At 37.3% G+C, this 27,945-nt stretch overlaps 1 protein-coding gene across 2 annotated transcripts in view; it reads left to right on the forward strand.

Moving 5' to 3' along the window:
• TAF4B (TATA-box binding protein associated factor 4b) overlaps nucleotides 1–27,945 on the forward strand; it is a 115,102-nt gene that overhangs the window by 58,843 nt on the left and 28,314 nt on the right. For both annotated transcript variants that reach the window (XM_036823941.1, XM_036823942.1), the window contains 2 exons: nucleotides 4,893–5,018; nucleotides 10,528–10,584. In XM_036823941.1, the coding sequence (XP_036679836.1) occupies nucleotides 4,893–5,018; nucleotides 10,528–10,584 (183 nt within the window). The remainder of the gene's footprint in view (nucleotides 1–4,892; nucleotides 5,019–10,527; nucleotides 10,585–27,945) is intronic.

Genomic DNA, 27,945 nt, shown 5'->3' on the forward strand with positions numbered 1-27,945 from the left:
TGTGTTCTCTTCAGTGATCCGTTCTCTGCTAGCACTCCTGTTCCTTTTAATAAGTTAAATGATTGCATTGAGTGCTAATATTGGTGCCACTCATTATTGATATTGACCACTTTTATAAAAAATTAAATGCAAGAATAGCCTATCTTATCCCTAGTAGTGTGAACCAAATCACTTGCCATCATCAAGATGAAAGCATTAGATTTATTTGCATTATGGTTTTGATGGAGAACAAATTTATTGGGTAATGAGGGTTGAAAAAGATAACCTTTTCCCCCTATATCAAGAAATGTTCATAGGTAGATTTTGTACAATGTGGTATATGGGTAACCTTATAAGGTTTTGAGTTTGCAAGAATGGTCATTGTCATGATGTCCTACACATAGGTTAAAAGCAATCTAGGGAAGATCAGCCACTCTACCACCGGTAAATTTCCTAGAGGAAATCATTCTGTTTTCTCTCCTTTCTGCTTCATTTAGAACTTTGGAAGAACTATTTATAGTTGCTGAGGTCCTCACTTGTATAAATCTTTGTGAGAATTTGCTGGACTGACTTAAAAATATATGATCATCAGAAAAAGCTGTGAAAAAACCCCTAATATCAGTATTTATTTTTGTGTGCTTCTGGAATTTGTCCATTTCTTCTAGGTTATTTAATTTGTTGGCATACAGTTGTTCATAGTATTCTCTAATGATCCTTTTTATTTCTGTAAGGTCAGTGGTAATGATCCTACTTTCATTTCTCATTTTGTTTCCTGAAGATGTAAGGTTGGTTACTGATTTAAGATCTACCCTTTTAATGTAGGCATTTATTTATTGCTATAAAATTCTCTCTGAGCACTGCTTTTGCTGCATTCTATAAGTTTTGGTACATTGTGTTTTTGTTTTCATTCATCTTCTTAGGTATTTTCTAATTTCCCTTGAGATCTCTTTATTTCATTGGTTATTTGAGAGTATATTGTTTAATTTCCACATATTCATGAAATTTCCAGTTTTCCTTCTGTTGTTGATTTCTAGCTTCATTCCATTGTTGTCAGAGAATATTCTTAGCACAATTCAATCATTTTAAATTTATTGAGGCTTGTTTTGTGGCCTAACATATGGTCTGTCTTGGAGAATGTTCCATGTGCACTTGAGAAGAATGTGTATTCTGCTGTTGTTGGGGAGGAATGTTCATATATGTCTCTTAGATCTAGTTGGTTTATAGTGTTAGGTCCTCTATTTCCATATTGATATTCTGTATAGGTATTCAATCCAGTATTGAAAGTAGGGTATTGAAGACTTCAACTACTATTGTAAAACTCTTTCTCTTTAGTTCTGTCAGTGTTTGCTTCATATATTTGGGGGCTCTGTTGTCTAGTGTGTATATCTTCTTGTTAGATCTTCTTGGTGAATTCACTCTTTTGTCAGTATATAATGTCCTGTCTCTTTTAACAGTTTTTGACACAAAGTCTGTCTTGCCTGATATTGGTATAACCACCCCTGCTTTCTTTTGGTTATTATTTGCATGGAATATTTTTTTCCCATCCTTTGACTTGCAACCTATTTGTGCTTTTATCTAAAGCCAATATCTTGTAGACAGCATATAGTTGGATTTTTGCTTTTTATCCATTCTGTCAGTCTCTACCTTTTGATTGAGGAGTTTAATCCATTCACATTTAAAGTAATTACTGATTAAGGAAGAACTTACTTCTGCTATTTCTGTTTTTGTGTGTGTCTTACAGCTTTTTTGGCACTCCTTTACTACTGCCTTCTTTTTTGTTTGATTTTTTTTGTTGTTGTATACTGTTTTGATTCCCTTTGTGCGCGCACGCGTGCGCGCGCGCGTGTGTGTGTGTGTATTTTTTAGATATTTTCTTAGTGGTTACCTTGGGGATTACAATTAGCATCCTAAATTTGCAGTAACCTAATTTAAATTGATAACAATTTACCTTCACTTTTGGGATGTGGGGGGATTAGTCTTCCTTTTTGTCTTTTTACTGTAACTTTTTAAAGAGCCTTATAATTTTTCACATCTGGATTCTCCCCTTTTCCTGCCTCAAACACCCTGTTGTTTCAGATATACATGAGTGCACTTTCATTTACAGTAAGCAGTTTCTATACAAAATGTAGCATGTACCTTTAGTATGGAATACAATTTTTCCAAGTAATGTTTACTATCCAGAATGCCATCCAAAGCTCTATTATGTATAGCCTTCAGATGGAGTAGTTCTTCTAGTGTATATCAATAACACATATTTCAAGGATTTAGTTGCCCCAGGCAAAATGGATAGGATCTACCCCACTTAGAAACTCAATAACTTAGCTTAAAGCTAACACCTTCTTAACCTTCTGTCTTGACACTGCCTATCCTGATTGATTTTCCCCTGTCCACCTTTCCCCACACTTATTCCTTAATACAGCTAATGCCACTGTGTGAATTTGCACATATAGAAAAGCAGCTACATGATCATCCTTCTTTAAACAGAAATAATAATCATTTAATTATATTTGGATCTAGTTCAAAATTATATACTTATTTTGTAGACTTTGATTTTAATAATCTTTGTGTCACAGATTGAGCCCTGTCCTTATATTTCAGTTCATCCCTGATAGGATTTATTTTTATCTGTACAGTATGGGAAATTTTACTCCATGAATTTCACAAAAGTGAGCTACTTTTATTTTTTTTTTAATTATTTATTTATTTATGGCTGTGTTGGGTCTTCGTTTCTGTGTGAGGGTTTGTTTTTTTTTCCTCTAGTTGCGGCAAGTGGGGGCCACTCTTCATCGCGGTGTGCGGGCCTCTCACTATCGCGGCCTCTCTTGTTGCGGAGCACAGGCTCCAGACGTGCAGGCCCAGTAATTGTGGCTCACGGGCCTAGTTGCTCCGCGGCATGTGGGATCCTCCCATACCAGGGCCCAAACCTGCGTCCCCCGCACCGGCAGGCAGACCCTCAACCACTGCGCCACCAGGGAAGCCCCAAGCTACTTTTATTAAAAGCAAAATCCCACCATCTCTTTCCATTTGAAATCCATCTACTTTTGATAATCTTTCACCTGGTTAGACGTAATTCTCTAATTAATTATAGTCCATAAACTGAGATTTAAGTAAAGAAGTAGAAAGTGACACACGTGATACAAAGCTTTTGATCTTGCTGCCAGCTTTTTTCCCACTGAAGATATGTTAGAGTCTTCTACGTGCCAGTGGCTGTGGAGAAACTTCATGTTTTCCAGTTGAAAGGGGCTGTAGTACTTTCTTTAGATGGGATTCACTTGATGATGTTATTGTTTGGTCTGAGTCCTTATATTTTCACTGCTAAACCACCTGACTCTGTGGTGCAAAAAGACTTCAGTTAGACCAGCTGGGTAGACAGGAAGCATCATGATAAGATTGGGGTTACTGTTGTTTAAATAAAATTGGAGACTCAGTAGAAGTAGGGAAGACACTCAGTTGTTTAGGATGTGTAAGAGTAAAGGAAGGATGCATTAAGCAAGAGGCAGTTGTACTGAGTTGGAAGAGAGAGAAGGAATCTTAGCATGGAAATGAGATTGGGTTCAAATTTAGAAAGTCTGTGCCCCTTTTTAATTTAGCATTTGCTGTCCTTTTAAATTAAATCCTGTCAGTAAATTACCTCCAGGGTATATGAACACAAAAATGGTAAAAATGAAGTATTTAAGAAACCACTGGTTATTGTTTATGCCTGTATGGTTGGCTTATAATGTATTCCATATTCTATCTTGTATTATTTAACTTTAAAAACATTTGAGAATTCTTTTTGTATTAAACACAAAGTAAAATAAGTAGCACTAATACATCCTTGTTCATTATTCTATGTAATACTCTTTTGATCTAGTTAAATACCAACAATAAAAATTTAATTTAAAAAGAATCTTGGGCATATGAAATCTCTCAGTCCCAGTTAATTGAATCAACCATAAGCATGAGATAAAACAAAGATGGGAATGGTGCTGTACCCAGATTTCCAAGCCACGCACTGACCGTTGGACTAAATGTTTAAAAACATTCAGTTTTCCTATTTTATAGTCTCCCTCCTACAGCTTGGACGTCTGAATTACTGAAATGAGTAGATGTTAGGAAGTCACCCCACCCCCAACAAGCATACATGTATTAAAGGAGGAGAGATAGGTGGTCATATCAGATAAAATTATGAAATATTTAGACTGTAAAGCACTGTTTTACACGGTAGAATATCAGAATAAATGAAACAGTATAAATTTTATCATTTTATGGAACATTGAAGATGAATAATTATACTTCTCTGTTATGACTCTCATTTATACATTGTATACTTAATTTCTTTGACTATAGTTTCTGCCCAAGTCCATAGCTTAAGGAAATCCTTACAACAGGGTTTAGGATTTTAATGTTTGCCATTTTGTCTTATGTTGTATTTTCATAGAAGTTGCCTTCACTTGGCATGGTTAGACCAATTCAACAATAGAAACAAGGGTGATAACTTTCATCTTAGGTATATTTTTCAGTGAGGTGATTGTTTCTTATTTTTGTCTTTCACAGGCCTACGATTTAATTAATCATTAAGGTCTGCTGATCTGGACGATAGTTTAAATAAAAAGATTTAGATTATAGGTAAATGGTGCACTCTCTTGCTTTCTACTTCCAGTTATTAGGATCTGCTTGGCTTAATTCCTTTTTCCTCCCCTTGGATGAAGCTTACTAGGAAAGCTCTTTGAAATTTCAATGCTTAATCACCTCTCAAATTTTAAGGATGATTAAAGTTCTTATTTTGTTGTTGTTTGCTTAACAGAAATAAACATATTACCTCCTGTAAATTTAGTTCCCTATGTTTGTGTTACTGTCTTTAGCTGATTTATAACAAGACCTAATGTAGAATGTGTTGCCTAGGATCATCATAAGACCTTTTTTTTCCCCAGGCAAGTGAAAATTACATCCTGTCTAATGACACCAGATCACAGCTCAAATTTCTTGAAAAGCTAGATCAACTGGAGAAGCAGAGAAAGGATGTAGAAGAAAGAGAAATGTTACTTAAAGCAGCCAAGGTAAGGTCCTGTGTGATTTATGAGTGAACATGGCCTGGCAAGGAGGTCAGAATTGGCTTTATCATTTGTTGACTATCTTGGTTTTGTTAGGCCTTTAGATTTCTCTGAAGGATTTCTTAAAATGAAATTATTAATAAATTCTCTCACAGCCACAGGATGGTGTGGTACAGTGGCTTTCAGTTAATTTAGTTTAATGAGACATAATCTTTTGTCTCCTCATTCTCAATTCCTGTGTGCCTAGCATCATACCATTCCCCCCTCCCCAAGTAAAAATGTTTAAAAATTTTTCAAGGTCTTTTTAGGGATATGATTTAATATGTGCCAAGTTGAAGTTGAGAGAGGAAAATTTGGAAAGTGGACATGAATGTTATAGGTAAAAATTAGGAATAATTAGGATTATATGAAACAAAATAGAAGATGAGCAGGAATGGGTTAGAGAGATACTAAAAGAGAGAACAGGTAAGGCTATTATTGATTTTCTTTCTTCCTCCTTTAAGCATTTTCCTGGACCATTAGTGCCAGATGGAGTGAGAGCTAGTTCCATCATAGTTTGCATTTTGTTGCTGCACATTTCTTTGTAGGCCTTGGGGAGCAGTCTTAAGGGTTGGATACTAGTGTTATTTTTTGTTTTAAACGCTTTAGTTTTGATTTCCAATGTTATTGGAATCCTCCCCTTTTAGAATATTTGTTCCTAGTCACATACTAATCACTTTTTTAAAAATTCATTTATTTTGAAATGATTTCATACTTACAGAAAAGTTGCCAGAACTATACATCTCCTTTCAGTTGGGTTCCCCATTTTAACATTTTACGCATTTCTCCATCTGCATCATTTCTGTACACAGGTGCACACTCCCGGTATCATTATTCTCTTTTTTTGTTCTTCTTTTCTTGAATTCAGAGGTTTCTCGTACTTCACAAGTTGTGGAACTGTTGTCTCTAATTAATCTTTCTCTGAGCCTTTTGAAAGCAAGCTTCAGACATGATGTCTCATCACTCCTAAACATTCTAGAGTATTTGCGAAAGCAAGGTCATTCTTCTGTATAACCTTCCAAGTCAGGACGTGAATAAACTGACACTACCATCTAATCCACAGACCCCATTCCGATTTAACCAGCTGTCTCAACCCTCTTTTTCCTTCATGGTCCCATTTTCCCATTCAGGGAATATGTGTCTATCAGTTGTCATCAGATTCCTTCAGTCAGATTTTCTTCACTCTTTTCTTTCATTGTCTTTGACAGGTTTCAAGAGTACAAGAGTACAAGCCTTACCTTCTGTAGGGTGACTCTCAACCTGGTTCATCTTATGTTTCCTTACAACTTTGACTTGGGTCATGCATTCTTGGTGTGAATGCATAGAATGATGCTTCATTCTTCTCAGCTGATTCTATCAAAAGGCAACCTTGATTAGTTCTCTCCATTTTAAAGTTGCCCTTTCCCCCTTTGTAATCAATTAGTTTTTTGTAGGACGGTATTATAGCATTATACTAATATCCCGTACCTCATCAAACTCCACAGAGCAACTTTAGTATCCATAGATGATACCTGTGAATCAGATACCTCTGTGATGGCTGCCAAATGGTGATTCTTTATTCTCGTCATCTCTTCTACGTTTATTAGTACTCTACTGTGTGGAAGAGCTTTCCTCTCTCTCATTCATTCATTCATACCATTCATAACATTCATGCATTCATTTTAATCAAACATGCGCTTGTGGATTTCTGTTTGATGCAACAGGTTGTAACCCATTACTATCATTATTATTTTGTTGCTCAAATGTCTCCTGAGTGGGAGAACCCTTCCAGCTGGCACTTCTGTCCTTTAATCATGTTCCATCATTCACTGAGCATGTCCTTACTTTCAGGCACAAGTACTCCAGGCCCAGCTTTTACTCATCCTTTCCCAGCCTGGAATCAGTCAGTTCTCCAAGGACCAGTATACTTTTAGTTGAGGATGATATCCAGAAATCAAGATTAGAGCCTACAGTGTGCTCATTGCTAAGAGGGTATCATTACATAGATACCCTGTAGACCCTGTCAAATGGACAGATCTAGGAAACATGTATGGTATGTGATATGTACACATATCTATATAAACACACAAACGTAGATCTATAACTATTTTCCTGTGTGTGTACGTTATAAAACTATAAATTTATATGAATATCTCCGACTCTTGATATCTTAGGGTTCTTCCTAGCCTTAACCTTTCCATGTTTATAAGTACTTACTCTGAAGTCAGAAACTTGGCTCTCATTATCCTCGATATATTTACTTATGTTCTCAATTTACTTATTTGATCAATGTAACTAATCTCCCAAGCAGCCATGCTGACTGACTCTTCTGTCTGCTACCACTGTTACCCCTGCCCTCATTTCATCGCCCATGTAATTGGCCGCCATGCCCACTGGCCCATGCCTTGGTGGGTCTTCCCCAGCCCTTCCTCACCCTGCATTCTTGACCTCTGGTCTATGCCTTCATGTGCCAAGGTGCACCACAACCTTGTCACTGTGCAGCTTCTCACTGTCCCACAGTCTCAGCCCCCATTCTGACCCCTCTTGCACTGGGAAAGGCTGCTGGGACAGGAGGATGCTCTTTCTCGAGCCCTTGAGTATTATACGCAAGCACACAGCCAATGTAACGAGGTGGTTTATTGGTATTTTATTCCCAATTACTATGCTGTAAACAAGGTTATAAACCTTTAAATACTTGTTTAGTTATTATCGGGTGTAGTATATTATACTTGCTCTCACTTTCTTGTAGTTTTACCTTCTACTCTTACAGATTTTCTAACTCAGTAAATGACATCATTATTCACCCAGATGTTCAAGCCAAAAAAACCTAGGAGTCATCTTTAACTCCTTTTCCTCTTTTCTCTCCCTACGTCCAGTTCACTTTCCTATTCAGTTCCCAAAATGTATCCACCACCTTCTCTTCATCACTGTTGTCATCACTCTGGTCTGAGTCATCTTTCCCTTGGACCTTTATAATGTCTTCTAACTAATGTCCTTTTCCTTCTACAATCCATTTTTCACACTGTTGTCAGGATAATGTTTTCATAACAAATCATGTGTGTCTCTGTTGCTTAAAATCCTTCAGTGACTTCCTCTTGCCTTAAAATAAAATCCAAACTTACTACTAAATTTTAAAAGGCACCCACCTCTCTCTCTGAACTTGCCTCATGTCCTTCCCTTCTTCACTCATTCTGCTCCAGTCACAGTGACCTTTCTTTGTGCTCCAAGTTTGTATCCTAGACTACTAATGAAGCATCTAAAACTGGACACTGAGTTCCCTTTCCCCAAATCTGCTCTGGTCTTTACCTTCTCGGGAAGTTGGAATTTTCTATCCTTCCAGTTACTTAGGCCATAATCCTAGGCATCATTCTTGATTCCTCTCTTTACTTCACACCCTATATCCAATTCATTGATAAATCTGGTTGACTCTACCCCCAACATGTATTTCGATCTAGTTATTTATCATCATATTCTGTGGTGCTGGTTCAAGTTGCCCTCATCTTTTTCTCAGTCTTGCTTTTACAGCGGTTGTCTTAGAGCAGCTTCCTAACGGCTCTGTGTGCCTGTGTCTCCAGTCTTGCACCCGCACAGTGCATCCTCTGTACGGCAGCCAGAGTGACCTTCCGAAAGTGTCCTGCCAGTGCCCCCTCAACACCTGTGCTCCAACCCTCCACTGGCTTTTTCTTACAACTAGAATCAAACCCCCAACTCCATTATCATGACCTACAAGGCGGCACATGTCTCCAGCTTACCTCTCAACTTTTCTTTATGCTCCAACCACACCAGCCTTCTTGTCTTTTCCTCGAGTATGCCAACCATATTCCCATCTTTTTGGCTTCGTGCAGTGACTGTACCTTCTGCTTAAGAGTGTTCTTCCCCCAGATCGTTATGTGGCTGCCTCCTTCTTGTCATTCAGATCTCTGCTCAGTTGTCACTCCTCAGAGATGCCTTCCATCCCATTCTAGCTATAGAAGTACACCCCCCTTTCTATCACATTATCCTATTTGATTTTCTTATAGTACTTATCACTGTCAGTCATTGGTTTTTATTTTTCCCCATCATAAATGTTGTACATTTCACAATTGTGTTAATTTCTATAAATTGTTTATTTTTCTCTTAAACTGTAAGTTACTCGAAGGCAGAGACTTTGTCTTGTTACCTCATTTTCTGTATCTCCAAGGCCTCGAACCATGGCACACAGAGTAGAATATATACTAATGGATAGTCAATAAATATTGGTTGACTGACAAAGGCTTGATACCCCAATTGTGCCCATTTTTATTACTGTAGGAAAAATTATGTACACACACATGTACATACACACATATTTTTATGTGAATACACATATACTCATGCTCATTCTCTCCTAACATAAGTAGAATAACAAGGGAGTTTTCTTAGTTTGGGCTAGAGTGAAGTTGTTTTATTAGATTGGAGACAAAATTAAGAAAAAATGTATTAGCTTTGGGTAGAATCTTATGTAGGTATTTAATTAAGGTGTTTAAAATTAGAAGGCACTCAAATCTAAACAGTTTCTTCCTTGTGTTTTCCTTTAACAGAAGTACTGATAAATCAGTAAAAACATTATCAGTTAAACTAAGTAAATAGGAAAATACTTTTTGCTTTCGTTTTGTTAGCTATCTTTAGTTAGCTGCTATTGAATGTTATGGAATATTCAGATTTATAAGGAGTTAGGTAACTTTATTAGAATAAGAAGAAGAATACACCTATCCACAGCATATTTTTCAGTGGACAAATGTCTGTAGTGTCAGAAATATAGTTTCTTTCCTTACCTTTGGTTCCATCATGGCATTACATGTAGAAGGTAGCTCTTTTCTTATAGCAGTCCTGTAAGATTATTCATTTTTTGAATGTTAAACTGAATCAGTATGGAAAGTGACATTCAGTAAACATTTATTGAACATTTTCTTGGGCACAGCATTCTGTTAAGTGCTATAGAGGACCCAAAGATGATAAGACACTCTAATGAAAACATTGGGATGTATTTCTTAATTTTTAAAAATTACACTTTTGAAGAGAGAGAAATTTGGTTCAAAGTTCGTCACGTTCTTGTTTTTAATAGTCCTTGAAATACCATGTTTTTTACCAAAATGGCTTCACCTAAGGATTAGCCCATGTTGATTGTTTTCATTCATTTGAGCCAACAGTTATCCTTTTCTTTTCCTTCATCTCTACCATCCATTTTTCAGTTTTTAGTGTTCCAGCAAGAACAACGTCATGCCTCAACTGGACCTGACTGACATTGTTAGCATCATTTTCTCTATAAGCTTCCTCCGGGCTAGAACTGCAGCAGCCAGCCCAGATGATGAGAGGGAGGGGGAGGTGGGAGGGAGAGCACGAGACTGGATTGAGGCATTTTCCCCTGGAGCTAAGGTTTTCAATCACAAGAGAAAATTGTCATTTATTAAATATTTAACGGCAACTATGGTGTTTAGATGCTAGTAATTTCTATTAAAATTTTCTTTTCCTTTGATAGAGTCGTTCCAATAAAGAAGATCCAGAACAGCTGAGATTAAAGCAGAAAGCCAAAGAGGTAGGACTTTCAAGTTACCATGCTTGTCTTTGTGTTTGAGGGAAGGTTGGCAGCTCTCTCCTGGCAATTAGGTCAGGGTTTATTTTGCTGTTGCATACCATTTGCCGAAGCCTTGGGGAAGGACAGGAACTGCTGCAGGCAAGGGCAGTACTTCAAATGAGGTCAATGAGTTATGTGCTCTCCTTTTAAAATTTATTTTCAAGGCTTAGGCCTGTCTAGAAATGGCTCTTTGTAAACTACAGCAGCACACTTGGAGGAATATAATGTGGGATTAAAAAAAAAGAAAGAAAGAAAAGAAACTTCTGAGATTTAGCATCTGGGACCGTACAATAGGCTACATTTTTCCAGGGTAATTGTTCGTTTTGTAAATCTGATACTGCTTATAATTCTTTGGCTGGGAGGTGGTACTGGGATTTAGTTTTAAATGGAAAACGCCTCTGGCTTTTAATTTTCTGGGCCCAGCAGTTTTCTGTTCTGGAATGGAGCCCTTGTTTCACACAGTTCATGTTTAGCTGCGGGGGTTTTAGTTTATAGCTTAGACTGGTTAAGCTTTTACTCCCAGAGGCCTCTGCATAGCAACTGTAGAAATCAACAAATAAGTTCATTTATGTCTGCAGCCTCCTCTCAATAGCTGACTTTTTACATTTCCCAATATCCATTTCCTGACTTTTCTAGCCCCAGAGAAAAAAGCTCCACTAATTGGAGCTTATTTTAATTGAGCCTTAATATTGGATCTCACTGGAGTTGCCCCCAGAGCTGCTGAGAACAGAAGGAAATGAAAGTACCTAAGGTTGAAGACGTGGTGTATGTATGGGTGTGTGTGTGAAATTTTTCACTTGACCTACAGATTCTTTTCCCCGCTGAATAAATCATCAAGCCTGTTCACATTTCTGATTAAGGATCTGACAGCAGACGATAATAAAGACAATTGAGGTGTGAGACGTGTGATATGGAGCTGAAGAAATTGGTTTCTATAGTTACTTGACTGATTTCATGCAATTTTTAAGGATCTTTGTGCTAAATAAGAGTGATTTCCTGAGCAACCTTTTTCCTTAACTGTGCCTCTTGAACTATGAAATTTGTTGTTGCTTAACATTGCTGCACTCGGCTCCTAGGTGCCAGCAGCAGCAGGTTATTTATGAATGTTTTAAAGGCCCTTATTGTTTGGATTAATGTAGGAGCTGAGGCAAAGCAAATGGAAATCTAGTAAGATTCTTACAATCAATGTGGTGTGTTTTCACTAAAATAGAAAAGAAAGAAAACATGAACTCTGTCTGGATGGAGGGGTTTCTGGATTGAGGTGAAGAGAATTGGGAAAGGAGAATATTAAAAAGGATTTGAAACCGAATCATTTTATTTCAACAACAAAAAATTTCTGTTACTCATTTCTTTCCAGAAAATTTATCTAAAAATATTATCTAAAAAAGTTAACATGAGAACTGGACCTATAATCTTACAGCAAGCCTGGCTTGATGATAGATTGATTGCTTTGAATCATGAGTGTCCCTCTTTGTTTTCATTTAAGACTGATAGATGCTTATCTTACTTCTAATCCCACCCACTTTTTGGAAAATAAATATCAGAAACTTACCCGCTTTATCCTAAATGTCTTATCCTGTCTGTTCTTTCGTATACCTTCACAAACATCTGGATCATAGATTAATTTTTCCTTCAGGTTTGTATGGAATGCTTTTGTTTGTTTGTTTTTCTTTTAATTGTGTTTTTTATTCCCTGAAGGATGAATAGGTGGACAGGATTTTTTGAAGAAAATTGTAAGAGCAAATGTGAAAAGAAGAAACAAAACCTCTCAATGAGAGCAGGTGTGCTGTAGCAAACCTGTTTTTTTTTTTGCCCACTGTTTTTGCACCTCCATTTGTTTATTTTTCCTAGCAAGATTAAAAAGACTGTATATTTTCCTTCCAAAATATTTCAAAAGTTTTCTGGTTGCTTCCTATTCTAAATCATCTTTGATTTAAAAAAGAATCAAATACATTGGCCCAGTTCCAAGAACAGAGCCACTCTGTATTAGTTGCAAATGTTGGATGAAAGTAAAATATTGTCATTTTTGTCATCCCCTTGCCCCCTAGAGTTCTTAATAACTTTAATATTCTAAGGGGCTCTAATTTAGAATCAAACACACCATATTTTGTTCAGTTGCAAAATCATTGACCCTATCTTTATATAGAGTTGAATTGTTGTCTTATATGGTAATTCGTAAGGTTATCATTTGGGATATACTAATTGTTATCACACTGCTATAAACGATAAAGCTTTGGTTTGTGATTTTTTGGTATTTGGCTGTTTTAGGAAGTTTCTTTGTCCGATTGTGAAAATTAGTACAGATTCCTTACAGTTGCTCAATATAAAACTGCTTTGCTTTCCTTTTTCCGGTAACTACCTACCTACTAAGCTGGGCATAGGAAACAGATTAATGACAGTATCTTACAAATATAGAACTCCAAAGAACTGTTTAGAGAAGTTGTAGGCTTTATTGATCCTGAGGAATGTTTCAGCAGTGATGTTTGTCATATAAATATTAAATCACAACTTGAATCCCCTTCATACGTAGTCTTATAATCCATGGTTGCTTTCAACTGTTAAGGACTAGAGTTTTGATCTTGGTCATTTCTCCCATGGGTTTTCTTCTCTCTAATACAGTTTTAGAGTCTATGCATTTCTTCTTTGCATTCTGGTGTAAAGACAAACTGTTAAATTGGGCAGGTTTTTGTAAAGATGTCTAATTTCTTTTCATCCTTCCTATTGACTTCTTCCAATTTTGTCATTCTCATTTGGCACTTAAAAAAGTAGGCTGCCTTTGGGTTTGCCTCCAGCCTAGTCTGAATCCATTGAAGCAGCTCCTGCTACATACTATTCCTATTGATCTGACAGGTTATCCATCTATTTGAAAACCTTGTTGTCTGGCTAAAATGTCTGTGGATATCAAACATTTTAGTTCCAACTTTGGGGCCATCTTTTTCCTGTTTTCTATCTTTGCCTTTAAAAAAAGTCATAAGTGTTCTCGTTCTCTGTATTGTAAGTTTATATTTTAAATATGGACACTTTTAAATTGTGATGGCTTTTTTCCCCTAGATACTTTTACTGAAATGTAAGTACTGACATTCTTCCATTTCACCATCAATGTGTGAAAGGTTTTAAATAGATTACTAATTACCAATTCTGACTTCAAACAAGCAGGCACGTTTTGTTTAATGCATTTGCAGACTTGTCTGAAATGTGTGCTGTGTGTCCTAGATTACCATCTAGCCTTCAATGTTTTCCTTTCTTACCACATCATCCAGAGTTCTTCAGAGCAAACCATCTGACCTTGGAGTTCAAACATCCTGATTCCTTAAACATTTGTTATATATATTGTGACCCTTATTTCCTTTGAATATCTTCTTTCTCCTTTGGGAAATGTGAGTTTAGTACATCTGTGCAGAGTGAGACAAAGAATTCATTTACTTTCTTTTTAACAATTCCTAGCATCCCCACTTTCATTTGTTATCAGACATTAGAAGAAAGAAAAAGGAATGCATGACATGTACCTACTGGCACATTAGTTTCACAGTGCATCCTGTAGAAACTGGGCAAAAATAAGTATTAAATAATTAAAATGCATAACAGATTAGAAAAGTTGTACCCTGAAGGACTTTGGATTTTTGTTTATAGAAAATACAGGATATAAAAACTATAAGTAATACAATTCTCCATGAAGCATTATTGTACAATAAATAAAATACTGACTCATAAGGCTCATTACTGATTAGAAGATATATTATTTAGGTACAAGAAGGGCAAGGGATTTTTTTAAATGAAATTTTAAAAGATATGGAGTCAGTGAAATATGATAGTTAAGGCTAAGTATTAAATTTATAGCAACTTGTATTTAAACTTTATGCTAGTTCTGCATGAGCCAAAACTCATGGAACACTGAACAGGGAAAAATGAATTTGTCATTAAAAGTGCAATCAAATTAATATAGTATGGAGAAGATGTTCTTAAAATGACAAGTTATAAAGAGCTTGTATACATAGCAGAGAAACAGAAATGCAATGTTTTCAAAGCATTGATAGTTTAAGACAGTAGTTCTCAAACTTTGGTATGCATAAGAATTATCTGGAGGGCTTGTTAAAACACAGATTGCTGGGTACCACCCCAGGAGTCTATGACACAGTAGGCCTGGGTGAAGCCTGAGAATTTGCATTTCCAACAAATTTTTGGTGATTTTTCTATTGCTGTCACTGTTCTGGAGATCACACTTAGAATCTAGGAGGGGAAAGAAGGGGGCCTTTAAAATCTATCACTTTTGTTTTCCCATTGACTAAATGGTCATACATAGAAAGTTAAATAAAATACTGTGATTTGGGAATCTGAGAATTGGCATCTTCAACTGGCATAGTTCAGTTACCATCCAATTACCATTCACTAGGTTCTCTCTTTGGAAGCAGGAAAGCTACACTAGGTTTTTTAATGGAAATTTTCTCAAGAGACCTTTATTGGTTGTATCTCTTGATTGGTGAACCTTACATAGAAAATATAACATTTTATTTAGAGCTTCTTCAGAAGGTTGTACTCATTCTTTAATTTTGATGTATAGGATCTGTGTGTCCTGAGACATGTATTATCCTTTTGATAGAAAAGGTGTGTATTATAGAGGAAATAGCATTGAAGTAGAAGTCAGGAGTCCTGGATGCTAGATTCAGCCTGCCATTATCTAGATTTCACTTTGGGAAAGTTACTTGACCTCTCTGAACTTACCCATTTCCTTGTATTTAAAATGAATGTAACAATACATGTTCTGCTTGTATTACAGAGCTGTCATAATTTAGGGAAAGGTGAGGTATTAGAGGGAAAACCAGTAGCTTAAAACCATTAGCTAAGATACATTTAAGAAAGATGCCATCAAACTCTTAAATATAATAATCTTGAGATTGCCCATGGGTATGTCAGTTTCCAAAAACTAATATGTCAGTTTTTAGTTTTTTTGGGTGTTTTTTTCCTTCCAGAGGAATGAAAAGAAGTTTGGGAATAAAAAAAAGGATATAAGAGTAAGAACTGGAAAAAAAATTATATAATCTAATATGAATACAGCACATTATATTTCTTTTTAACGATATATAAATCAAGTATTATGTTTGCATGTAAGGGGAAAAGTGTTCAATTGAGATTATGTGGAATATACTATTCTCCTGAAAGGTAGAGATGGATTAGAAGGGCTGACCAGCAGGTGTACATTTCAAATTCCAAGTATCTCAGGTGGCAACAAAGATTTACTGTATAACACAGGGAACAATGTTCAATATCTTGTAATAACCTATGATGGAACATAATCTAAAAAAAAAAAAAAAAAAATATATATATATATATATGAACCACTTTGCTGTACACCTGAAACTAACACAATATTTTATTTATTTATTTCTTAAACATCTTTATTGGAGTATAATTGCTTTACAATGGTGTGTTAGTTTCTGCTGTATAACAAAGTGAATCAGCTATATGTATACATATATCCCCGTATCTCCTCCCTCTTGTGTCTCCCTCCCACCCTCCCTATCCCACCCCTCTAGGTGGTCACAAAGCACCGAGCTGATCTCCCTGTGCTATGCGGCTACTTCCCACTACCTATCTGTTTTACATTTAGTAGCGTGTATATGTCCATTCCACTCTCTCACTTCGTCCCAGCTTACCGTTCCCCCTCCCCGTGTCCTCAAGTCCATTTTCTATGTCTGCGTCTTTATTCCTGTCCTTCCCCTAGGTTCGTCAGTTCCTTTTTTTTTTTTTTAGATTCCATATATATGTGTTAGCATACGGTATTTGTTTTTCTCTTTCTGACTTACTTCACTCTGTATGACAGTCTCTAGGTCCATTCACCTCACTACAAATAACTCAGTTTCCTTTCTTTTTACGGCTGAGTAATATTCCATTGTATATATGTGCCACATCTTCTTTGTCCATTCATCTGTCGATGGACACTTAGGTTGCTTCCATGTCCTGGCTATTATAAATAGAGCTGCAATGAACATTGTAACACAGTATTTTAAATCAACTATACTTCAATTAAAAAAAATTATCAGTGGAGGAAAAAAACTTCAAGCCAAGGATCTCAGGTTTTCTGGACAGTGTCCTGATATTATTAGCCTTAATGGTTGGGAGAAAAATTAATCAGACCCTGTGACTGTTTGATTTGGTAGAATGCCTGCTTAATAATTGTCTTTAAGGGGTTAAAAAGGATTCTGTGTTTGAATTGTGGTATCCTTGAATTTATGTGAGGTGGGGAGATGATTTTTTTTGGAACTTGTTCTAAAATTTTTTTCCTTTGGTTTAAGATTATGTTAACCGTAATTATGAAATCTAAGCAGGACATTCTTTTTTTTTTAAATTAATTTATTTATTTTTGGCTCTGTTGGGTCTTCGTTGCTGCGTGCAGGCTTTCTCTAGTTGCAGCGAGTGGGGGCTACTCTTTGTTGTGGTGCACATGCTTCTCATTGTGGTGGCTTCTCTTGTTGTGGAGCACGGGCTCTAGGCACACGGGCTTCAGTAGTTGTGGCACGAGGACTCAGTAGTTGTGGCTCGTGGGCTCTAGAGCACAGGCTCATTAACTTACCTCTCAATTCCTTCCTTTGCTTTATACCTTATCACTTTCTGAAAGTATGTAGCAAAATCGGACTGAAGGTGACACTACTTCATATTTTTGGATCATTTGTTATGAAGGACAGCTCTGCTGTCATCTTTTGTACTCTCTGTGCCTGCATTTTCCCCCAATATCTTGCCTTCCTTGAGCATGAAACAGAAACTCATTTTTGGATTTCCCATTATGTCAGTGTCATAATTATCTAGATTATTTAGCCCTTTCTGTTAAATATGTCCCTATATTTGTTGAGGGAGTTGGCTGTAGGACACTAGCTTATTCATTCTTCATGTAACTCCTCTGATTCTGCCTAATAACCTTTTGCTTTCTGTTTTCATTAATTTTCATTTTTTCTATATCTTTTTTTTTTTTTTAATTATGTCCTTAGCATCAAGAAGTACCTCTACCAAGTTTTACCTCTGAGAGCTTGTGTGATTTTTTAAGGTAATCTGTTAATGTGGTTTGGCTCTTGATTAAAGTCAGTACTACCATAGTTATACTTTTAAGGAACAGAGACAAGTACTAAACACCAGAGATAAAATAATTTTCAACCACGATTGCTCTGTTGCTCTCTAGGGCACTGACTTGAATTTTAGGGGACCTCTACTTGATATCAGAGAGACTATGATTAGGGAGATGAAGACTTCTGCCTTTTTCTTTAGCCTTTAAGGAAGGAATGAGGGTGCCCTTAAAAGAAAACCTGCGAAGCCTGTTAGGTCTTTTTGGACCAAGTTGAGAGAGTTTGCTGGTATAGGTGAGCAAGCAGGCTTAAGTTTTATGAAGTAAATGCTAGTAGGAATATAATATAACAGAAGCCTGCTGTCAGAATTCTGATTAAACTAGCTTTGAATGGTTTCAGTTAAGATGGAGTAAAAACATTCCATACTGTTTCTGCCACTGAACACAGCTATAAAACCTGGACAGAATGCATGGAGCAGCTATTCGAAGGCTTTGAAAAGTAAATATTAGGCAAATTGGGGAAGAAGATGAGAATTCAAACTGACTTCTGAACCAGCAGTGAGGTTGCCATCTCACTTTTTACTCCACTCCCCACCCCCATTTTTTCTTGCTGCTTGACCTTAGGCATGGAGGCAGTCATAGAACTATGTGGCAAAGAGGAGTAACTAAAGCCCCAGCTTTCTGGCCAGAGGGCCAAAAAGAGGAGCCCCAGGAAACCAGAAATTACTGGGAAGATGGTTGAAAGGGAGGAGCTCAGGAAAGCAACCCCATATTACTATGTTTGATTCTTATTACCACTCTTGAGCTACAGATTTTTTATATGTGACTCTGATCTAATCAGCATACCAATGAACACTACAGACCAATATGCTTCATGAACATAGATGTAAACATCTTCACCAAAATATTAGCAAATCAAATCCAGTGATATATAAAAATAATAATATATCTTGACCAAGTTGAGTTTACCCCAGGGATGCAAAGCTGGTTCAATATTCAAAAATTAGTCAGTAAAATCTAACATATTAATAGTCTAAGAAAGAAAAACCATGTGACTATATCAATTGATGTAGAAATACATTTGGCAGATTTCAACATCCATTAATAATAAAACTCTCAGCAATCTTGGAATAGAAGGGACTTTCTCAGTCTGATAAAGGACAGCTGTTAAAACCCTACCACTAAAAATCATTCTTAATGGTGAAAAGTCTGAATGCTTTCTTCCAAAGATTAGGAAAAAGGCAAGGATGTCTGCTTTCTTCACTACTATTCAACATTATATTGTTGGTACAATAAGGCAAGAAAAAGAAAAGGCATATAGCTTGTAGAGAAAAATTAGTTCTTTCATTCTCTTAACTGTGTCCTTTACAGAGCAAAAGTTTAATTTTTATGAAGTCAAATTTGTCAATTTAAAAAAAAGAGACCTGCCTTTGGCTGTCATGTCTAAGAATTCTTTTCTGGGTCCCAAGTCACAAAGATTTTTCCTTAAGCTTTTTGCTAGAAGTTTATAGTTGACATTTTGAGTTAATTTTTTATAAGGTTTGAGGTTCAAGATTCATTTTTTTGCATGTGAATGTTCAATTGCCCCATTTGTTGAAATAACTGTGCTTTCTCAATTGAATTGTTTTCCACCCTGGTCAAAAATAAATTGGCCATATTTATGTGGATCTATTTCTCGATTCTCTATTCTGTTTCATTAACCTATGTGTCGATTCCTTTGTCAATAACACATAATTTTGATTACTGTAGCCTTATGTAAGTAATTCTTAAAATTGCATGGTGTAATTCTTTCCATTTTGTTCCCTTTTTCTCCCCAAAATTGATTTAGCTTTTCTAGTTTCTTCGGTTTCCATATAAGTTTTACAATCAACTTATCCATATCCACAAAAAATTTTTATTGGAATCGTGTTAAATCTGTAGATCAATTTGGAGAGATTTGAAATCTTTACTATGTTGAATCTTACAGTCCATGAATGCAGCATGTCTCTCCATTTATCTGTATTTTCCTTTATTTCTTTCATCTGCGTCTTGTGGTTTACAGCATACAAATACCTGTACATGTTAGATTGATACCTAAGTATTTCATTTTGGGGAAAGCTATTATAAGTGGGATTTTTAAAAATTTAAGTTTCAGACTTTACCTTAATGATATTTAGAAATATGATTATTCTGTGTATTGACCTTGAGTCTTGTTGCCTTACTAAACTCATTCATTAGTCCTAGGAGGTTTTTTGGTTTTGTTTTTTTGTATCTACCTTGAGGTTTTCTGTGTAGATAAGCATGTCACTTGCAATCCCGTTTTCCACCAGCAAACCTCTAATTCAATGGCTGTTTTCACTGAACTGAGCTTGCATGTCGTTTTCACCCACTGTGTATGCCAAGTCCACGTTAATGCCCAGAACATCCTCCTGTTCCAGTTAAAAGTGTGTAGTTTTTCAGAGACCTTCAAGATGGCAGAAGAGTAAGACATGGAGGTCACCTTCCTCCCCACAAATACATCAGAAATACATCTACATGTGGAACAACTCCTACAGAACACCTACTGAATGCTGGCAGAAGACCTCAGACCTCCCAAACAGCAAGAAACTCCCCATGTACCTGCGTAGGGCAAAAGAAAAAAGAAACAACAGAGACGAAAGAATAGGGACAGGACCTGCACCTCTGGGAGGGAGCTGTGAAGGAGGACAAGGTTCCACACACTAGCAAGCACCTTCATTGGTGGAGACGGAGGGTGGACGGGGGGGAAGCTTCGGAGCTGTGGAGGAGAGCACAGCAACAGGGGTGCGGAGGGCAAAGCAGAGAGATTCCCTCACAGAGGATCAGTGCCGACCAGCACTCACCAGCCTGAGAGGCTTGTCTGCTCACCCGCTGGGGCGGGCGGGGGCTGGGAGCTGAGGCTCTGGCTTCGGAGTTTGGATCCCAGGGAGAGGACTGGGGTTGGCTGCGTGAAGGAAGCCTGAAGGGGGCTAGTGAGCCAGAGCTAGCCAGGAGGGAGTCCGGGAAAAAGTCTGGAGCTGCCGAAAAGGCAAGAGACTTTTTCTTGCCTCTTTGTTTCCTGGTGTGCGAGGAGAGGAGATTCAGGGCACCGCCTAAGCAAGCTCCAGAGACGGGTGCAAGCCACGGCTATCAGTGCAGACACCAGAGATGGGCGTGAGACGCTAAGGCTGCTGCTGCCGCCACCAGGAAGCCTGTGTGCAAGCACAGGTCACTATCCACACCTCCCCTCCCGGGAGCCTGTGCAACCCGCCACTGCCAGGGTCCCGTGATCCAGAGACAGCTTCTCCGGGAGAACACACGGTGTGCCTCAGGCTGTTGCAACGTCCAGGCTCGCCCCGCATTCCGTACCCGTCTCTCCCCCCGGCCTGAGTGAGCCAGAGCCCCCTAATCAGCCACTCCTTTAACCCCGTCCTGTCTGAACGGAAACAGACGCCTTCAGGCAACCTGCACGCAGAGGCGGGGCCAAATCCAAAGCTGAACCCCAGGAGCTGTGCGAGCAAAGAAGAGAAAGGGAAATCTCTCCCAGCAGCCTCAGGAGCAGCGGATTAAATCTCCACAATCAACTTGATGTACCCTGCATCTGTGGGATACCTGAATAGACAACGAATCATCCCAAAATTGAGGCGGTGGACTTTGGGAGCAACTAAATATATATATTTTTCCTTTTTCTCTTTTTGTGAGTGTGTATGTGTATGCTTCTTTGTATGATTTTGTCTGTATAGCTTTGCTTTTACCATTTGTCCTAGGGTTCTGCCTGTCCATTTTTTCTTTTCTTTCCTTTTTTTAAATTACTTTTTAATAATGTTTTATTTTAACAACTTTATTTTATTTTATTTTTTCTTTCTTTCTTTCTTTTTTTCTCCCTTTTCTTCTGAGCCGTGTGGCTGACAGGGTCTTCATGCTCCAGCCGGGTGTCAGGCCTGTGCCTCTGAGGTGGGAGAGCCAAGTTCAGGACATTGGTCCACCAGAGACCTCCCAGCTCCACATAATATCAAATGGCGAAAGCTCTCCAAGAGATCTCCATCTCAATGCTAAGACCCAGCTCCACTCAATGACCAGAAAGCTACAGTGCTGGACACCCTATGCCAAACAACTAGCAAGACAGGAACTCAACCCTACCCATTAGCAGAGAGGCTGCCTAAAATCATAATAAGGTCACAGACAGCCCAAAACACACCACCGGACGCAGACCTGCCCACCAGAAAGACAAGATCCAGCCTCATCCTCCAGAACACAGGCATCAGTCCCCTCCACCAGGGAGCCTACACAACCCACTGAACCAACCTTACCACTGGGGGCAGACACCAAAAACAACAGGAGCTACGAACCTGCAGCCTGCGAAAAGGAGACCCCAACACAGTAAGTTAAGCAAAATGAGAAGACAGAGAAACACACAACAGATGAAGGAGCAAGGTAAAAACCCACCAGACCAAACAAATGACGAGGAAATAGGTAGTCTACCTGAAAAAGAATTCAGAGTAATGATAGTAAAGATGATCCAAAATCTTGGAAATAGAATGGAGAAAATACAAGAAACGTTTAGTAAGGACCTAAAAGAACTAAAGAGCAAACAAACAATGATGAACAACACAATAAATGAAATTAAAAATTCTCTAGAAGGAATCAATAGCGGAATAACTGAGGCAGAAGAACGGATAAGTGACCTGGAAGATAAAATAGTGGAAAAAATTACTGCAGAGCAGAATAAAGAAAAAAGAATGAAAAGAATTGAGGACAGTCTCAGAAACCTCTGGAACAACATTAAACGCACCAACATTCAAATTATTCGGGTCCCAGAAGAAGAAGAGAAAAAGAAAGGGACTAAGAAAATATTTGAGGAGATTATAGTTCAAAACTTCGCTAATATGGGAAAGGAAATAGTCAATCAAGTCCAGAAAGCACAGAGAGTCCCATACAGGATAAATCCAAGGAGAAACACGCCAAGACACATATTAATGAAACTATCAAAAATTAAATACAAAGAAAAAATATTAAAAGCAGCAAGGGAAAAACAACAAACAATATACAAGGGAATTCCTGTAAGGTTAACAGCTGATCTTTCAGCAGAAACTCTGCAAGCCAGAAGGGAGTGGCAGGGCATATTTAAAGTGATGAAAGGGAAAAACCTACAACCAATATTACTCTACCCAGCAAGGATCTCATTCAGACTTGACGGAGAAATTAAAACCTTTACAGACAAGCAAAAGCTAAGAGAATTCAGCACCATCAAGCCAGCTTGACAACAAATGCTAAAGGAACTTCTCTAGGCAGGAAACACAAGAGAAGGAAAAGACCTACAATAACAAACGCAAAACAAGTAAGAAAATTGTAATAGGAACATACATATCGATAATTACCTTAAATGTAAATGGATTAAATGCTCCAACCAAAAGACATAGACTGGCTGAATGGATACAAAAACAAGACCCATATGTATATATGCTGTCTACAAGAGACCCACTTCAGACCTAGGGACACATACAGACTGAAAGTGGGGGGATGAAAAAAAGACACTCCATGCAAATGGAAATCAAAAGAAAGCTGGAGTAGAAATCTTATATCAGACAAAATGGACTTTAAAATAAAGACTATTACAAGAGACAAAGAAGGACACTACATAATGATCAAGGGATCCATCCAAGAAGAAGATATAACAGTTGTAGATATTTATGCACCCAACAAAGGAGCACCTCAGTACATAAGACAAATGCTAACAGCCATGAAAGGGGAAATCGACAGTAACACAGTCATAGTAGGGGACCTTAACACCCCACTTTCACCAATGAACAGATCATCTAAAATGAAAATAAATAAGGAAACACAAGATTTAAATGATACATTAAACAAGATGGACTTAATTGATATTTATAGGACATTCCATCCAAAAACAACAGAATACACTTTCTTCTCAAGTGCTCATGGAACATTCTCCAGGATAGATCATATCTCATGTTACAAATCAAGCCTTGGTAAATTTAAGAAAATTGAAAGCATATCAAATATCTTTTCCGACCACAACGCTATGAGACTAGATATCAATTACAGGAAAAAATCTGTAAACAATACAAACACATGGAGGCTAAACAATACACTACTTAATAACTAAGAGATCACTGAAGAAATCAAAGAGGAAATCAAAAAATACCTAGAAACAAATGACAATGAATACACAATGACCCAAAACCTATAGGATACAGCAAAAGTAGTTCTAAGAGGGAAGTTTATAACAATACAATCCTACCTCAAGAAACAAGAAACATCTCAAATAAACAACCTAACCTTACATCTAAAGCAATTAGAGAAAATAAAACAAAAAACCCCAAAGTTAGCAGAAGGAAAGAAATCGTAAAGATCAGAGCAGAAATAAATGAAAAAGAAATGAAGGAAACAGTAGCAAAGATCAGTAAAACTAAAAGCTGATTCTTTGAGAAGATAAACAAAATTGATAAACCGTTAGCCAGACTCATCAAGAAAAACGGAGAAGACCCAAATCAATAGAATTAGAAATGAAAAAGGAGAAGTAACAACTTACACTGCAGAAATACAAAGCATCCTGAGAGGCTACTACAAGCAACTCTATGCCAATAAAATGGACAACCTGGAAGAAATGGACAAATTCTTAGAAAACCACAACCTTCCAAGACTGAACCAGGAAGAAATAGAAAATGTAAACAGACCAGTCACAAGCACTGAAATTGAGACTGTGATTAAAAATCTTCCAACAAACAAAAGCCCAGGACCAAATGGCTTCACAGGCAAATTCTATCAAACATTTAGAGAAGAGCTAACACCTGTCCTTCTCAAACTCTTCCAAAATATAGCAGAGGGAGGAACACTCCCAAACTCATTCTACAAAGCCACCGTCACCCTGATACCAAAACCAGGCAAAGATGTCACAAAGAAAGAAAACTTCAGGCCAATATCACTGATGAACATAGATGCCAAAGAATCCTCAACAAAATACTAGCAAACAGCATCCAACAGCACATTAAAAGGATCATACACCATGATCAAGTGTGTTTTATCTCAGGGATGCAAGGATTCTTCAATATACACAAATCAATCAATGTGATACACCATATTAACAAACTGAAGGATAAAAACCATATGATCATCTCAATAGATGCAGAAAAAGCTTTTGACAAAATTCACCACCTATTTATGATAAAAACCCTCCAGAAAGTAGGCATAGAGGGAACTTACCTCAACATAATAAAGGCTATATATGACAGACCCACAGCCAACATCGTTCTCAATGGTGAAAAACTGAAACCGTTTCCACTAAGATCAGGAACAAGACAAGGTTGCCCACACTCACCACTATTATTCAACATAGTTTTGGAAGCTTTAGCCACAGCCCTCAGAGAAGGAAAAGAAATAAAAGGAATCCAAATCAGAAAAGAAAAAGTAAAGCTGTCACTGTCTGCAGGTAACATGATACTATACATAAAGAATCCTAAAGATGCTACCGGAAAACTACTAGACCTAATCAATGAATTTGGTAGAGTAGCAGGATACAAAATTAATGCACAGAAATCTCTTGCATTCCTATACACTAATGATGAAAAATCTGAAAGAGAAATTAAGGAAACACTCCCATTTACCGTTGCAACAAAAAGAATAAAATACCTAGGAATAAACCTACCTAAGGAGACAAAAGACCTGTACTCAGGAAACTGTAAGACACGGATGAAAGAAATTAAATATGATGCAAATAGATGGAGAGATATACCATGTTCTTGGATTGGAAGAATCAATATTGTGAAAATGACTATACTACCCAAAGCAATCTACAGATTCAGTGCAATCCCTATCAAACTACCAATGGCATTTTTCACAGAACTAGAACAAAAAATTTCAGTTTGTATGGAAACACAAAAGATCCCAAATAGCCAAAGCAGTCTTGAGAAAGAAAAATGTAGCTGGAGGAATCGGGCTCTCTGACTTAAGACTATACTACAAAGCTACAGTAGTCAAGACAGTATGGTACTGGCACAAAAACAGAAATATAGATCAATGGAACAGGATAGAAAGCCCAAAGATAAACCCATGCACATATGGCCACCTTTTTTTTTTGTTTGAATTTTTGAATTTTATTTTATTTATCTTTTTATACAGCAGGTTCTTATTAGTTATACCTATTATGCATAGCAGTGTATATATGTCAATCCCAATCTCCCAATTCATCACACCACAACCCCCACCCCCTGCCTCTTTCCCCACTTGGTGTCCATATGCTTTTTCTCTACTTCTCTGTCTCAATTTCTGCTCTAGAAACCGGTTCATCTGTACCATTTTCTAGGTTCCACATATATGCGTTAATATACGATATTTGTTTTTCTCTTTCTGACTTACTTCACTCTGTATGACACTCTATAGATGCATCCACGTCTCTACAAATGACCCAATTTCACTCCTTTTTATGGCTGAGTAATATTCCATTGTATATATGTATCACATCTTCTTTATCCATTCATCTGTTGATGGGCATTTAGGTTGCTTCCATGACCTGGCTATTGTAAATAGTGCTGCAGTGAACATTGGCGTGCATGTGTCTTTTTGAATTATGGTTTTCTCTGGGTATATGCCCAGTAGTGGGATTGCTGGATCATGTGGTAATTCTATTTTTAGTTCTTTAAGGAACCTCCATACTGTTCTCCATAGTGGCTGTATCAACTTACATTCCCACCAACAGTGCAAGAGGGTTCCCTTTTCTCCACACCCTCTCCAGCATTTGTTTGTAGATTTTCTGATGATGCCCATTCTAACTGGTGTGAGGTGATACCTCATTGTAGTTTTGATTTGCATTTCTCTAATAATTAATGATGTTGAGCAGCTTTTCATGTGATTCTTGGCCATCTGTATGTCTTCTTTGGAGAAATATCTATTTAGGTCTTCTGTCCATTTTTGGATTGGGTGGGGTTTTTTTTAATATTGAGCTGCATGAGCTGTTTATATATTTTTGAGATTAATTCTTTGTCCGTTTATTCATTTGCAAATATTTTCTCCCATTCTGAGGGTTGTCTTTTCGTCTTGTTTGTAGTTTCCTTTGCTTTGCAAAAGCTTTTAAGTTTCATTAGGTCCTATTTGTTTACTTTTGTTTTTATTTCCATTACCCTAGGAGGTGGATCAAAAAAGATCTTGCAGTGATTTACGTCAAAGAGTGTTCTTCCTCTGTTTTCCTCTAAGAGTTTATAGTGTCTGGTCTTACATTTAGGTCTCTCATCCATTTTGAGTTTATTTTTGTGTATGGTGTTAGGGAGTGTTCTAATTTCATTCTTTTACATGTAGCTGTCCAGTTTTCCCAGCACCACTTATTGAAGAGACTGTCTTTTCTCCATTGTATATCCTTGCCTCCTTTGTCATAGATTAGTTGACCATAGGTGCATGGGTTTATCTGTGGCCTTTCTATCCTGTTCCACTGGTCTATTTTGTGCCAGTGCCATATTGTGTTGATTACTGTAGCTTTGTTATATAGTCTGAAGTCAGGGAGTCTGATTCCTCCAGCTCTGTTTTTTTCCCTCAAGACTGCTTTGGCTATTCGGGGTCTTTTGTGTCGCCATACAAATTTTAAGATTTTTTTTTTCTAGTTCTGTAAAAAATACCACTGGTAATTTGATAGGGATTGCATTGAATCTATAGATTGCTTTGGGTAGTATAGTCATTTTCACAATTTTGATTCTTCCAATCCAAGAACATGGTATATCTCTCCATCTGTTGGTATCATCTTTAATTTCTTTCATCAGTGTCTTATAGTTTTCTGCATACAGGTCTTTTGTCTCCCTAGGTAGGTTTATTCCTAGGTATTTTATTCTTTTTGTTGCAGTGGTAAATGGGAGTGTTTCCTTAATTTCTCTGTCACATTTTTCATCATTAGTGTATAGGAATGCAAGAGATTTCTGTGCATTAATTTTGTATCCTGCAACTTTACCAAATTGATTGACTAGCTCTAGTAGTTTTCTGGTGGCATCTTTAGGATTCTCTATGTATAGTATCATGTCATCTGCAAACAGTGACAGTTTTACTTCTTTTCCAATTTGTATTCATTTTCTTTCTTTTTCTTCTCTGGTTGCCGTGGCTAGGACTTCCAAAACTATGTTGAATAATAGTGGTGACAGTGGACATCCTTGTCTTGTTCCTGATCTTAAAGGAAATGCGTTCAGTTTTTCACCATTGAGAATGATGTTTGCTGTGGGTTTGTCGTATATGGCCTTTATTATGTTGAGGTATGTTCCCTCTGTGCCCACTTTCTGGAGCGTTTTATCATAAATGAG

Source organism: Balaenoptera musculus, chromosome 14, assembly GCF_009873245.2.
Source record: "Balaenoptera musculus isolate JJ_BM4_2016_0621 chromosome 14, mBalMus1.pri.v3, whole genome shotgun sequence".
NCBI lineage: Eukaryota > Metazoa > Chordata > Mammalia > Artiodactyla > Balaenopteridae > Balaenoptera > Balaenoptera musculus.